This window comes from Balaenoptera acutorostrata, chromosome 3 (genome assembly GCF_949987535.1).
Source record: "Balaenoptera acutorostrata chromosome 3, mBalAcu1.1, whole genome shotgun sequence".
Taxonomy (NCBI): Eukaryota; Metazoa; Chordata; class Mammalia; order Artiodactyla; family Balaenopteridae; genus Balaenoptera; species Balaenoptera acutorostrata.
The window spans coordinates 98,572,592-98,588,475 of NC_080066.1; the positions used below are offsets into that span (position 1 = coordinate 98,572,592).

At 38.0% G+C, this 15,884-nt stretch overlaps 1 protein-coding gene across 1 annotated transcript in view; it reads right to left on the reverse strand.

Moving 5' to 3' along the window:
- SPRED1 (sprouty related EVH1 domain containing 1) overlaps positions 1–14,265 on the reverse strand; it is a 122,667-nt gene extending 108,402 nt beyond the window's left edge. Inside the window, exon 1 of the mRNA XM_007180427.2 lies at positions 14,134–14,265. Coding sequence (XP_007180489.1) covers positions 14,134–14,165 — 32 coding nt within the window. The 5' untranslated portion in view covers positions 14,166–14,265. The remainder of the gene's footprint in view (positions 1–14,133) is intronic.
- Between the last annotated feature and the right edge of the window lie 1,619 nt (positions 14,266–15,884).

Sequence of the window (15,884 nt, forward strand, 5' to 3'; positions counted from 1 at the left end):
CTTTCCCACCTCCTAAAGCAGAAACCATCCCTAAAAAAGACAGAGACCTGCTCAGCAAACTAGTGGCACAGCAGGGCTCCTGATTCCCTACCAATCCAATTCTTCCACTAGATCAGTATGTCACAAACTCAATTTTGTTTTGATAGTCATGACCTTCATTACTTTTTTGCTTTATATGTGTATCATATATATTATCCAAAAACTGTTATTCCTAAAAGGAAAGGTTTTAATCACAACAGCCAAGTAAAAAAAAAAAAAAAAAAAAAAACTATCACAAGCCATAAATAGATGGTAACCATAAAATTTAATATAGTAAAAGCCAAACAGTATTGGCTTATCTACCAGAGACTGAGGTTGACATCACTCCTTCCTTATTAAAAAACAACAAACATATAAAAAATAAATTTTAATTGAGATGCAAAAAGTATTGAGAAAGGAGTAACTTGTCAATTTAATGCCCCATCTGTGAAACAACTGAAATTACCTTACATACCAGGGGCAAGTTCCATACTTTGGAAAATGCTGCACTTCCTCTAGCTATCCCCCTATTTAAAAGATTAGAATTTTCTTCAACAAACTGGCTAAGATTGAATAGAGACCATGTCATTGGTTTCAAAAATTTGCTGGGACTGAAGGGTTAGAAACACTCAGGATCTGCACTATCTGATAAAGGAATCATTAGCATGTGGCAATTTAAATTAAAATTTTAGTTCCTCAGTCCTTCAAGCCACATTTCAAGTACTCATAAGCCAAACAGCCACACAGGAGCATCATACTGGATAGCACAAACAGAACATTTCCTTCACCACAGAAACTTCTATCGGAAACACTGCTTTAGATTCTCAAAGAACTCCGATAAGGCCCAAATGGTAGCAAATGGAAATAAGGAAAATTTCAGCAGAGAAAAAAAAAGTATTTCAATAAAGTAATAGAAACATTTGGAAAGAAATGAGAGACAGTGAATTAAAACCTAGTGGTAAAAATGTATTTTCTACAATTGCTTTATAATGATTTCAAAGGCTGGAGATGTACAAAAGCTGGCAGGAATCCCTCCCCAACTAAGATGGTAAGGTTATTACTGCAACTGAGGAAAAGACTTAAATATTTAGAAAGAAAATAAGGTAAGAGACTGCAGTCATATCTGAAGGCATACTGGCAAACAGTGCTTATTGTGTACCAAACACTGCTTTAATATATGAGCTTATGAAAACTCTTATAATTACCTTACCTTCATTAATAAAGAAATAAGGAAAGCATGCTCAAATAATGGACAGAATATCAACAGTAACTATCTTTCAAAAATAGTGGGTCTTGTATAACGAATTCTCATTTACCATCCCCTGATCACTTTAAAGCGTTTAGGATCTCCCCCATCCCACTTCAGGTTCTCAACATTCTTGTGAACTTGTTTTACTGAAAACAATATTTTAAAAGGGCATTTTCCAGTGCATTTAATACACAGTTTGATTTTAACTATGTAGATATTTCGCAAAGCTTATGTAACCTATGTAGATATTTTGCATTACTTCTCAATATGGAGGTTATATAATCTTTAACTTAGCTATATTCCTTATGTGTACAATCCCCTTTAGTTCCCCAAACAGGCCCAGACATTTCAATTCTAAGGCTTAGGTTCATTTTCCTCAGCTTTCCTCCTCTCCCTAAGGTTTTGCTAGAACCTTTTCTTTTTCTGTCTTCTGCCTTACCTCTCTTTTTCCCCCCCGAATCCTCTAGAAAACACTACCTTTCCTTGTGAGTAAATCAAAACTCATACATACATAAATCCATTTTTATACAATTTTCAGGCAAAAAGTAATTTATGGATGAGAAAAGATTACTGTCTTCATTAGCACAGATGCTCAGACACTAAAAGATTTGCTCTAAGTCACATAAGTAAATGGCAAAACTGAGGCTAGAACCTGAGTTTTTCTTTCTTTTCTACACAGCTTTGCAGATTTCTTAGTGTGCCAATTAGCATAATTCTATTCTTTCTGACCCAGGTAATTCACTATCTATATAAATCATATGATCTACGTGAAGTTTTCAGAGAAACAACAAATTTTAAATTTCAAATCCTTCCTATATATTTCTTGCCTTTACAAAACTTTTAATAAGAGTGCAAAAAAGAAAATTTCTTCTATGGGTAATTTCCAGTTGTCTTCCAAGTTTCCTACAATGTGATTATATTGTTTTTGTACTTCAAAAAGTTTCTATTAATGTTTGCTGGATTCATACATTCCTACTTTTTGTTTGAAAATGGCAGCTGCTATAATTACAGTGCACAATCATGACTTACCCTTGAGCAACACCCTAATGTACCCCAAATGCTGCCTCTCACCAGAGTACACATTCTCCCAGGAATGTGTCATACAAGTTAGAGACATATAATGCCATAGGATATAAATACGTAAAGACTGCGTGGTTAAGAGTTCTTCTTTTTTTTCCTAATATAAATGACTAAAAACATTTCATACTGAAAATACAACTCTATTATTGATTAAAATGCAATATTCACATGATATCTTTGTGATAGTTTACTAGATTTCAAAATAATTATACAATTTTACAGGCTGCTTTGGGATACACTCCCTTAACATTCGGGGCACTTCAGTGAAAGAAATCTGAGAAGCAATGACATAAGGCTTATTATCTATAATCTAGTTACAGCAATTCAAATCTGAATTCCCCTACAATGCCTCACAACTCAACCTTGAAATGCACTCCCCTGAGAATCCTATACCTTTTCATATTATCTCTTTCTTTCATGAAATAATAAGCTGAACATAAATGTAAATCTTTAGTACCAATAAGGAGATACATCCTTAGAGGACAATATCCCATATAATGCACTGTAGTTCAGAACTGGGTACTTTTAACTACAAGGGTCTTTACCAGCATTAACTTTACACAGAATAGATAAAATATTCTGTAATATATAATTCTAGTCTATAGAATACAGAAGTCAGCCTGTGTCATCACCGTAAGTCTAAGTTGTTTTACAAAAGGTTTTGTGTGTGTGTGTATGAATGCATGTATGTATGTATGTACACTGTGTCAAACAGTATAAAGTATTTGTTACTATTACAGTCGAGAGTTTAAAAGCTACTGTTTTAGGGTACAGGCTTTGGAGTCTTCACCAGCTATGTAATCTTTGCCAAGCTATTCAACTTCCCTAAGCCCCAGCTTCCTCATCTTTGTAAATGGTGGTAATAATAGTAATAACATTTAAAATAGTTGTTATGAAGACTAAATCTATCAAATGATTTTAAGACAATGCTGGTAATAACTCAAATATTAGCTATCATTTAATTACATACTGGGAGCTATGTAAAAAAACCCACAAGGTACTAAAGAACAAAAATGGAATCTAAGAAATATGAGAATGTCATTTATAAATAATCCACAACAGAAAAAATACAAATTTTTGGAAGCAGCATTTCATAACCAGAATTTTTAAAAAGCCACTTATATTCTTTGACATAATTATTTCACTCCTGTAAATTTATCCTAAGAAATTAATTGAACAGAAAAAAAACAATTATATGCAGAAAAGATGCCCATTACAATGTTACTTATAAGAGTGGGACACCTGAAGTGTTCACTAAGAAGAAAACAGCTATGTAAACTTATGGTACAACTTGATGAACTATTATAGGCATTAAAATAATGATTACTAAAAAAACTATGTATAAGCATAGAAATTCTTTAAGTATATCCAGTGAAAATAAATAATAAATATTCATATGTACACTATTAAAACAAGTAAAATATATTTGTATGGAACCAGAAGCAACTGAAAACTATGTTGGGTTTTTAATTGATTTTGTTCTTTCTTTGATGTAATTATTGCTCCTTGTCCTCCCCAAAACAAAGAAAAGTCAGCATCTTAGTTCATTCAGGTTGCAATAACAAAATATGACAGACTGGGTAGCGAATAAACAACAGAAATTTATTTTTAACAGTTCTGGAGGCTGACAAGTTCAAGATCGAGATGCCAGCATGGCTGGGTACGGGCCTTCTTCCTGGTTCACAGCTAGGGACTTTTCACATGGTGCAAGGGGCTAGGGATCTCTGTGGAACCTCCATCCTCATGATTTAAGCACCTCCTAGAGGCCCCACCTCATTATACCACTGTCTTTGGAGGTTAGGATTTCAACATATGAGTTTGGTGGGGAAACAAACATTCAGACAATAGGAGTCAGTTAAAAGGATTCAGCTCAGTTTTCCTCCTCCTAAGTACCTAGGCTAAATCTGTCTGAAAAGGCGTAAATGCAAAAATGGGAAGACTAGAAGTTAGCCATAATCAAACGACTTATTTGATGTATGCTGGGGCCTAGTACACATTACACAGTTGCAGACTCAACAATAATAGGGTCTATATAACATCAGATACATTCTTTTTCTTTTGGCTTGCTTAGAAGCTAAGTCTGGCTCTCTCCAGAAGTATCAAGATGAAAAACTGCTAAGGAAAACTAAGATGATTAGAGAGGCCACCTTGTCTTATTCATTCATCTCCTGTCTCTCCCCTTCCTTTTTGAAAAAATCATAATGCAGAGTTGAAGAATATCTTAATTTGATATGCTACTTATTAAAGTTATTTGCTATATTTTCTTAACCTTTACTAAGTTAATTAAGTTTGGTTTTTTAGATCAAATAATTCTCAAGAGAAAAAGCATATACGTTTTTCATCATCGTATTTTTTTTTTCATCATCGTATTTTTAAGTTCCTGATTTACATTCATTCAAAATCTTGATTTGTAGATAACTTAAAATTCATTCGTAAACCAAGTTTCAGTAATTGTGTATCTAAGGCTGTTATTTTTGAATTAATGATACAGTTTCAGAATAATAATGCTAAACATCAGGCTAAATCAAAATATAAACAAATTTTTCCTTTAGCTGTTGATGACTATAAAATGAACTAAACATAAGCTTACAGACCTTTAGCTGTCCAAATTAAAGTCGGCACTAAACCACAAGCAATGAACTTCTAGCTAGCAGATCTAGCCTATCTCACCTATTAACAGGGATCCTAGTTGATTACAGTTGCGAAAAATTAAATGTCTAAATCTTTAATAACCTGAAAAAAAAATTCCTCTCCCCTTCTCCCATGAAAGTAGATTTTTTTCCCTCCATATAATTTGAAAACTCCTTCATTTGACTCTGAGAAAGATAGCTTTTCCCTGAAATTGATGGAGAGACATCAAATCTACTCATATGTACTTCCAAAATGTGCTCAGGTATTAAAATTGCTTTAAAAATGTTCACAATATAGATTTAAATTATTTTTTTGCTTGTTGGAATGTTTAAATTTTAAGTTTTTCTGAAAAGCAGCTTTTTAACATTTAAAGTGAAATACAATTTTTCCAGCAGATCAATAATCCTTTTTAAAAAGTAACCTTACCTTCAGACTAAATGAAAATGAGCACTGATTATTTCATGAACATAGTACCTTTCTTCTCAAGAACTAAAAGTTCTTTTTAATATTCTCTTATCTCTAATCAAAAAATGTTATTGGGAGGGGAAGGGAGGTTACGTGTTATCTTAACATGGCTCTGAAGTAGGGCCATGTTATCCTGGTTTTACAGATGGAGAATCAAGCACAAAGACAGGTTACATGATTTGCCAAAGTCTTAATGGGACAGTCAGTAGTAACCACAGGATCATGTTAATTATGAACACCATGTTAATTGTAGAAATTTAATTAGTGAATTTTGTTTTGAAAAGGGCTTTCTAACCACACTAGGAATGGAGTACACAAAAAATACAAAACATTCTGTCAAAGACAATATAATTTATTTGGATAAAGCCCTACAAAATCAGTCAACATCTTGATCAGCCTCTCAGAAAACAAAGTTCTTAATAAAATCCAAATCTGGATAATTTATTCATATTTCTGTCTTCCTCTCTATTTCCTAATTCCCAACACCCCTCATTCTTGGTAGGACCATTATTACATGAGATCCTATTCATTTCCAATACTCTCAACTCCTCCCGGCTAAGCCCTTCCCTTTTCTTATCCTCCTCCCCTTGGCATACTCCTTTTCAATTTCCAATCCCAAAACGCTTACTCCTGTCTCTTTAAATTGCAGTGGCAGATGTCAATATTCATACTCCCACTCTAAGCAGCTCATCCTACACACTTATAAGATACACTGGTGCTGGCTCAGGATTCCTCTCCGCCTCAACTTCCGATACCAACCCAGCAACTTGAACAGCCACAGTGGTGACCTTTTTAAATATCCTAACAGATGCTGGTTCCTCTACTTCTAACAACCTGTTTCTACTTTAATCTTCCCTCATATGTTATCACTCTGGAGTCTGTGTTCTTTGATCAAAATCTATCTTTCGATTTTCCCCACTTCCACTCTACATGCTCTTTAACTTTACCAAAACTTGTAGTCCCTCAAAACAGCTGTCACTTCTACTTGTCTACCTATCACTTCACACTTATTTTCTTCAAAATCTAGTCTGGCCATTAAATATATGAGATATAGTGTAGTATAAATACAGTGCAATTTGAATCTCAGTTCTCACACTCCCTTGCGTGGCTGTGGGCAAGTTACTAAACCTCTCTTAAGTCTCAGTTATCTCATCTGTAAACTATGGATAACGCTTAGCTCACATGGTCATTAGAAGGATTAAATCTAGGACAGTATCTGACACAAGCAGTAAAACAGTTTGCAAGACTCCTCTTTCCTGGGCCTTGCTCTCCCAATTACCCACCTTTCCTTAAATCTTTTTTCTCTTCCTCTCCATTACTGACACCATCTCATCCAACAAATAATCTCAACTATTAACACTTCCCCCTAAATTTATGTAATCTTACTTTTTGCTGCCTCCACTTCATCACTTCCCATTTTGTCTTCAATACTTTCTCTCCTACCTCTCAAGACTTTTCTTTTGTTGTCTCTTCTCACTCTCCCTTAAAAACACTCCTGATTCTCCCTATTCATTTTTCTATTACTATTTAATATTCTCCTTGGTCAATTTTCCACTTCAACTACAGGCATACTTGGGAGATACTGCAGGTTTGGTTTAGACCACTGAAATAACTTTTATGCTTGTTTGGGGTTTTTTTTCCATCTTCTTGGAATGCCCTTCCTCTTTCCATTGCCCTCTTCTCTGGCTGACTCCTAAATGCCATCTCTTTCCTGAAGGCTTCCTTCACCCAACTCCCACTCTGCCATCCACCAAAGGTAGAATTACTTTCTTCTTAAGCCTTGAAGAACTTCATACGCAGAGCACTCACCACATTTCAGAGGGATCTAGTTCCCTTGCTGGATAGTGAAAGCAGTTATCAGGTTTTACTTACCTTTGTATCTCCGGGGCTAAATAAAAGTCAAGTGCCCAGTAGGCACTCAAATGTCACTGAACTGAAATTCTTGAAGAAAATCCAGAAAAACTAAGAAATCCATATATATAATTCAGCAACTAAAATTCTGAAATGTTTTTACATATTACTAAGGGGGCAAACCCAGAATTGATCCCTAATCCCAATCTCAGAATATCAATGTAATTCACAACAGAACAGTAAAAAATGTTTGGTGATTTTATGCCAAAGTTAATCATTAACATTCTGATGTGGTAAAAGTTACAATAACTTTGAAAAAGTGGCATCAAAGTCACATTTCACTAAATTCCATCTAAATTTCGGTAATGCAACTACTGGATACCAACACATTAACAAATACGGTGTATTTGTGAAAGTAATCTCTAACCAAGGGAACAGACAAACAAAATGTGTCTAATCATAAGAAACAGTACCATTATATACTACCAGGAGAACAATTACATTCTGCATTCCAAGTCATAATGGCCTTTATCTAAACTATACTCCCTGTTTTACAGATAACATTTAGAAATAAAATAATAAAACTGATATTAGATTAAAATTTAATTTCCAATTACTCTTAAATTTACCAAAGCTTATTCTTTATACTCTAAATATAGAAAGAAAATGCCTTCCAAGGTAATTTTAAAATTTCAGATACAAAGTAATTTATGTAGTCAATCCTGTATTTATGAGCTACATGAATGATTAAATGTGGATTTCAGAAGTACAAAGAAAATCACTTAGGATTCTTGAACTAAAAGCAACACTAAAAGTTGATCAAATCCAACACTCTCATTTTAAATCAGAAAAATTAAAAGTCTAAATCTTCTAGGAAGCAGAAAAATAATATAAATCCATATTTATGAACAATTATAAATCTATAAATTATGGACATTCACTTCCATATTATAAGCAGAGACTGAATGACAATCTGGCATTTAAGATTTTATCATTTCTCTTCCTTAATCTTCAAATGTGATAAACTACATTGATTTTCTCATGTTGACATTCTTGCAATCTCACGATAAACTCGGTTTTACTGTGAGGCTTTGTTGTTTTTAGTTCACTGAATTGGGTTTAATTTGCTACTTTTTGAAAATTCTCAGCCAGTATCTCTCAATATTTCCTCTCTCCCATTACCTCTTCTTTTGCAACCGCTAGCTGTAACTTGGACTTGTTCATCTTATCGTTCATGTTTCTTAATCTTCCTATTTTATAATCTCTATCTTTGGGTTCAGTCTTTAGGGCCTCAGTCATAGCAGAAGACTTTAGCTTTTTGTGCCATGGACCTCTTCGGCAGTCTGGTGAAGCCAATGGCCCCCTTTCTCAGAATATTAAAGGCTTAAAACAAAATACATAAAATTACAAAAGAAATCAATTATATTGAAATAATTATCAAAATATTTTTAATTTTGGTGCTTGCTTTGGCAGCACATATACTAAAATATTAATTTTGATATAGTAATGTTTTTGTACTAACATATTAAAATACAAGCTCTAGCAACGGCTTAATAACTATAATAATTTCAAACTAGTGATGACCGTAAGTGCTATTTCAAGATATCTGTAACAACTGAACAGCAATTGTACTGTAAGAAAAAAAAAAAATCTGATTTCTATTGGTATTACGGGTTGAATTGAATCTCTCCAAAAAGGATGTTGGGTCCTAACCCCCAGTACCACAGAATGTGACCTTATTTGGAAAGAGGGTCACTGCAGATGTAATTAGTTAAGAGAAGGTCATACTGGAGTTGAGTGTGCTCCTAATCCAGTAGTGTCCTTATGAGAAGATGGGCATGACACACATGTGGTACTTTGTTACGGCAGCCCTAGGAAACTAATACAGTTGCTGTCACAAGTACCTCTGATGCTGCTATGCTTTGCTGGCATTTTCTTCAATTATGAAAGTAAACAAGTTTCAGTTAGAGATTAGTAAAAACACTCTGAATTCTAAGACTCTATGTCTAAATCAATTTAACACCTCAGTCTGAGATCCATTACTAATGAATTATGTTTTAGCAAAAATAATGAACTATGTTTGAACAAAAATACACCAATAGGTTTGTTTGTTTGTTTTCCATTTCAAACCATTCTGAGTGCCACAAAAACAACATCTTGGGGATTTGTAATAACTTTAGTACTGGACTCTAAAATGAGATGCAGCTGTGACATACAATTTGAGATAAACAGCGAATTAAACTTAAATGTTAAAGAATGAAAAAATTCATTGTCTGAGTTAATTTGTTACACTGAATAAATGTGAAATTATCCTTTAGTATTAGATTAACATGATTTGTATGAATAACCAAATGAGAAGCTTTACTTTTGACACTTCTAGGCCAGTAAGTAAAGCACGAGGGCTGGTATCTTAATATATTCTTCTTAGAACTACTCAAGTTGATGTTTAAGCCCAATAGCCTTTTGTTCACTTATTTATCCAGAGACCATATTTATTTAAAAGAAAAAAAAAAAGAGCACTACAAAGTTCTCCATCTGTGATGTATATATATTATCAAAGACACATGGCTATTAAATTAAGCTCAAAATGAGAAAGTCTTAAAAGATTATGAATGCACCGTTTCCAAATTTATCTTGTTTCTTCAAAATTCATGCTTCTACTTCATAATACTACAAGATCTCTACTGGAAGTCTTTCATTTGCTTAAATATGTCAAAATCAACAATCTAATAAAATTGACCAATTAACAAATACGTATGTTACAAGTCTAGTGACTTGCAATGTGTCTATCGCTGTATTACTTTAGGGTAATTTAGCACAAGGGCCCATAATGATGCTTAGTTCATATTCCTTGATTTACAAGTGAGCAAACTAAGGGCCACAAAGGCTGTCACTTGCCCAGAATCATAGAATAAATTAGTGACACTGAGGACAGAAATGCATCTCCCAATTCCAAGTCCAATGTTCTTTATATTATACCATACTGCATAAAAGTTGGTAAGAGTTAAATAAGTTATCTGCAGATGCCTTTTGTATGATCATTTTAATTCTGCTTATATTTAAAAACAGTCCAACTGCCCCAAAACAACCTAACAAGTTTTTTGAAAAATCAATTTTATTATCCATCACATTTTAAAAGTAGGAACATGATCTCACTTCCACCTTCAAAATTGGCAAAATTTTTTTCAAAGAGAACTGGACAGACATTTCAAGGCATAAGCACTCTCAGACACTGTTTCTTTTCTAGAGGGCAACTTAGCAGAAAAAATAAAACAACTTAAAATTTGCATCTTTTACTCCACTCCTAGATTATTTCAAGGAAAAAGTAATAAATTTAGATGAAGACAGAACTCAGGATCAAATGCAGCATTGTTCAGAAATAAGAGATAGACTGATTAAAACTAATATATGTTATACAGTGAATATAATGTAGGTGTTAAAAATTATGTTTTAGGAAATATTTAATGACACAGGAAAATGTTCACAATATATTAAGGTATGATAGTACCTACTATGCAATTCTACTCTGTTGAAGCTACATGTATATACATAAATTACATAATACATGTGTAAAGCATTTCTCACATATTTTTATTCTTGGCACATAGTAAAAATCCAATAAATGAATATGATTCATCATCAACATCACAGAAAAGGTAAAGTTTGATTATATATCAAATGTTAAGACTTATTAAATAAATAAATATTTGTTTAATAAATAAATTATTACTTACTCACTTTAAAGACCATTTTGTACATTATTTGAAATGAACTACTACTCTTGCATGGAGGGGTTTTTTTTTTTTTAAATGGCACTTTTAATGCAGTTCCAGTTCCTACTGCAGGTTAGAGAAGAAAAGCAGACTTTCACCAACCCTTCCCCAAGTTTGGCACTGCTAAGACAAAGTGTTATAGACTTATAATATGATCCTTCAGTAATTCTTGATTAATTATATACCCACAGTCAACCTCTGAGAACTATTTCTCTCTCTACACAGAACTCTAATTTCAAATAAGCATGTACTAGAGGATTTCAAAATGAGGCCTCTAAAGGCCTTACTAGATTTTACCACAATGGCTATCTAGAAAAGGTTAACAGTTTGCCTAGATATTGGTGATTTTCACTCTTTTTAAAGGTCGAAATCAGGTGGAAAAACATTCGAGTGTTAAGAACAGTCTCTACTTTAAGTAAATACCTATTGATTGTGGATTTAAAAAAAGAGAGTAAAGCAAAAGGAAAAAATAAACATAAGGCCCAAATAAAATCCATATTACAGGGCAGTTTTAAACTATGCTAAGGCTTTAAGGGCATCTACAATAATATATCTCTTGTTTCTTCATAATATGTATGATTGTATATAATAAATTGCCATTTCAAAACATTACTATATATATGAAAGATGAAATATGTAAGTTATCGGAATAAAGTCTACATTCCGAAGAAGTTCACTCTTTGTGGTTTAGCTATTACACAAACAATGCGGGCTATAATAAAACTGATTATCGGATGAACACATCACTTTCTAAAATAAAAAAAAATTTAAAGTAACACCTCCAAGAGTTTGTCCCCATGAAGAGTTAACATCTCATGGCAAAAAATTATACGCTAAAACATTATTCTTGTCCTACCAAAATTAACATAACAAAGCCCCTAGTAGGGAAAAATTTACGAATAAACCAGGATAAATTTGTGAAAACAGAATTCTAAAAGTCTGGGTGAGTGAGATAATTTCCAAATTGTCCCATACTAAATACATTTAAAAAAATTTTTTTTTTAAAAAGGCAATCCTACCAGTAAATACTGCCCTTAGGTGTTTCAAATATCAAAATCTTTGCAATTAAACCACCGGGAATATTTATTCATTTTTAGTGTAAAAGTGGTATCATCCACTGATAATCACTACACCAAAAAACCAGTACTCTCAATTTGTCCATGACAAGTATTTGAAAAAGAGCTCACTTAAAAACTGTATTTCACAGGTGTGTCAATTCACATTCCCATATTAGCGTTTCTAATTAGCTGCACCCAAAAAGGAGGTATTCAATATTTTACTTTAAATATAGTAATTAGTCTTCTCCCATCTCCAAAATAGAACTTGACATTTTAATCCAGGCTACTTTCTTAAAAGAAGACAGCAGCAAAAATTATCGTCATTCTGTTCGGATTTTTAGCAGTTTTTCTCCTAACTAAGCGCTGAGATACTTCTTGATCTCACTCAAAGTAGGTCTAATCTGCGGAAGGCAGTGAGACAGTGTACTGCACTGTGAATGGACAGCCAGGTATTTTATGAATGGAGGCGATCACGTGATCCCAGCACCTCCCCGAACTGATATTTCCCACATAACTGTGTCAACATTCTGAGAACAGGGGTAGTTGTTTGTGTGGGCGTCTGTTTTTGAATTTAACCTATAACTTCGAATTCTCCTTACTTTCTGAACTCAAAAATCTACATGAAGACAGACAATTGAGCTTCGAATTTTCTTCTTGGGAAATCCTTTCAAGATGTCCAAGGTGATGGATGTTTAATTATTTTTTTATGAATGAAGAGTGTGCTATGCAAATGAGGGCGATTCACAAAAAGAGAGAGAACATGGCGGCCACTTCTGCTTCTAGACCGCACTGACACTGCAGCAATCCACCTTCTCCCACCCCCGCTCATCAGAAGAGTGTGTTGAGGGGTGGGGGGATGCTGCTTGGCATTTCTCAAGCTATTTTATGTTAAACAAGCCTAGGCCTTGGACTTTAAAGTTTTCTCAGAAAGGTCTGATTCGAGGAATGCACTTTACTTAAAGGAATGCGTCCTAGGACTAGTCCTAACTCACTTAACTATTTCCAACCCTCCGAAGATAAAACTTGAATTTAATTACAAGAAAACGGACACAAATATTCGCAGGGAATTAAACCCCGTCTCAATAGGAAACTGTTGCCGCATCATTATTCCTCCAGTCAGCTGTTATGTTAAAGCAAAATATTTAAAAGCCAAAGTATTTCGTTTGGAAAACATAAGGACAGCCCAAATAAACAAAAACTTAAGCCGGGACGCTCTACAAGTTAATGAATGAAGTCATCAACATGTTCAGCAATGTAAACAGTGTTAAATCAACGTAAACGGTGTGTTTCAATATAGCTGAAAGATAAAAATTAGCCTACAAAATTCTTTTATGCTCCTGATAAAGACAAATCCAGTATTCGCAAAGGCAAAATAGAATAGTTCAACATCTCCCACACTCCAGGTGTCCTTAATGCTATTAAATTATAAAAATGTTTCCCTCGCCCCATTTTTTACAAGAATCTTACAGGTCATAAGTTTAAAAAGGGCGGGGGGGGGAGGGGGGAGGCTTAATCGGTATTTAAGAGTCACTGACTCATCGAATTAAGATTCAAGAGCAGTTTGCTGCAGGAGGTGCTCCCACACATTAGTTTCCAAGTGAAATAGCTATAAAGGAGTCTGGACGGATATTCAAGGTATGTTGACTGGTGTGCTAAAGTGAAAAAGGACAGGTCAGAGGTCTTCCAGGCACTGGGGTAATTTCTACCCCGTCTCCATCCATCTACATTATTCCATCTCATGGACATACAATTGCCATTCCAGCCCAACTCCAGCCCAACATTCAATACGTTCTCCCAGAAGCAAGCAAATAAATACTGGGGGTGGGGGTGGGGGTCGGGGGTTGCTGCCATTAAATAAAATGGCTAAGGAAATCAAATGTTTTCTCCAGAACAGAATGCACTCAACTCTCCAGGATTGCAAGCACCCAAGTCTCCGAGGGGGTCTGGGGAGGTGCCGAGGAAGAATGGGGGGTGGGGGGGAAGTAATGTAGATCTGTGAGGTGCTTACTCGTTGTCAGAAGTCGCCGTCTCCTCGCTCATCTTTCCCTCACCGTGATCCGATCTGGAGATGGAGGAGCAACAGCAGGCGGAGGAGCAGCAGCGGCACCGAGGGGCAGGAGGCAGCGGCGGCCGGGGGGGCGCGGGGGCAGCGGCTCAGGGGCCTCACCATGGTGGATGCCTCACCCGGAACGGTGCCCCCCCAGCCGGGAACCCCGGCCACCCCCGCAGGGGGGTGGCGGCGACAACCTCCGCCGTGGCGACCCCAGCCTCTTCCCCCGCCTCAGCGCCCAACCAAGAGATCCGATGAGGCCGGGGAGGATTGGGAGCAAAGGAAAAAAGGAAGGGGGCTGTGAAGGCAGACTGGAGAGCGGCTCCTCCGGCCACTGGGGTGGAGCGCGGCGGGGTCCGGCCAGGAAGGAGCGAGCGGGCGGGCGGGCGGAGAACCCGGGAGCAGAGGCGGCGCTTCCCTCAGGGATGCGGCGAGGAGGAAGCAGGGCTCCGCTCGGTGGGGGCCGGCGGGGGGGTGCCGAGCCCAGGCTCCGGGCGGCGGCGGCGCGGTCCTGCCGGAGCCCACCCCACCATCTCCCGCCTCGCCGCCGGCTGCCCGCTCAGCCCCCGGCGGCGACCGGGCCGGTCCTTCGGGACTAGCAGAAGCGGGCGAGGGGCCTCACGGCGGCGGATTCCTCCAGACACGCTCCGGCCCGAACGACTCCAGAGGGGGGAGGAGGGGGCGGCGGGGCGCGTGTGAGGCAGGGGCGAGCGAACCAATCGTCCGCACCCGGGCCGGAGAAGAGCGGCGCGCCCGACCGGCAGGGTCCCGAGAAGAGGCGGGAGAGCGAGGAGAGCGGCCGCGAGCCCCCCACCAGCCAGTGCCCACCAGCAGCTCGGCGGGCCAGCTCCTCACGCTCGCCAGAGGGGAGCCGCTAGGGGGGCGGCGGAAGCGCTCACGCCGCCCGCTCCTTCCGCCGCCGCCGCTGCCCGAACCGGGGGGCGCCCGCGGGAGAAGGAGGCGAAGTAGTCCCTGGTGATTTCTCCGGGACGCCGGCTTCCCGGAGGGCCGGAGCGGGTACGGGCTGGGCTTGCCGAGCGGGGTGCCCGGACTGAGAGGGCGTGTGGGTAGGAGGACTAAAAGCTTCGGCCTCCGGGCGAATCACTGCAACTCGAAGTCGTGTGCAGCATAGCAAGTTTCAGGAAAGTAGTTCCCTCCTCCCTTCATTTCCCAAATCGTTGTCGAGCCTCCGAGCGGGGAGAGGAGGAGGGAGGCGGAGGGATACGCAGGCACCGCGCTCATGTGCGTGCGCGCGCTCCAAACTCTTGGCACGCCGCGAAAGGGGGCGGGGGTGGGAGCTGCACGGGGAGCAGCTCGGAAGGTTGCATTGTTGCGGCGCGATGCTCCCCGTTACTCGCTTTGGAATATCCGGGTTGTTTGAACGGAGAGGCTAGAATGACAGTGTGCTCCAGGAGGAAACTGGAGGCTAGCTCTGTTCTGGGTGTGTGTGTGTGTGTGTGTGTGTGTGTGTTTTCCTTGCAAAGAATGGAACTGGCATGAGTTCATCTTTAGTTGGTGGGGGTTGGAGAGAGGGACTGTACAAAGAGAGCTCCGCCTGCTGTCCCTCTGGTTGCACTGCTGCAGTCTCCTAGCTGCGTGCACACAGAGGGAGAGAGAGTGCGTGTGTGTGTGTGTGTGTGTGTGTGTGTGTGTGTGTTGGAGAGCGAGAAAGAGTTTTAATACCTTGGATTCTTACCGCGCAAGGGGTA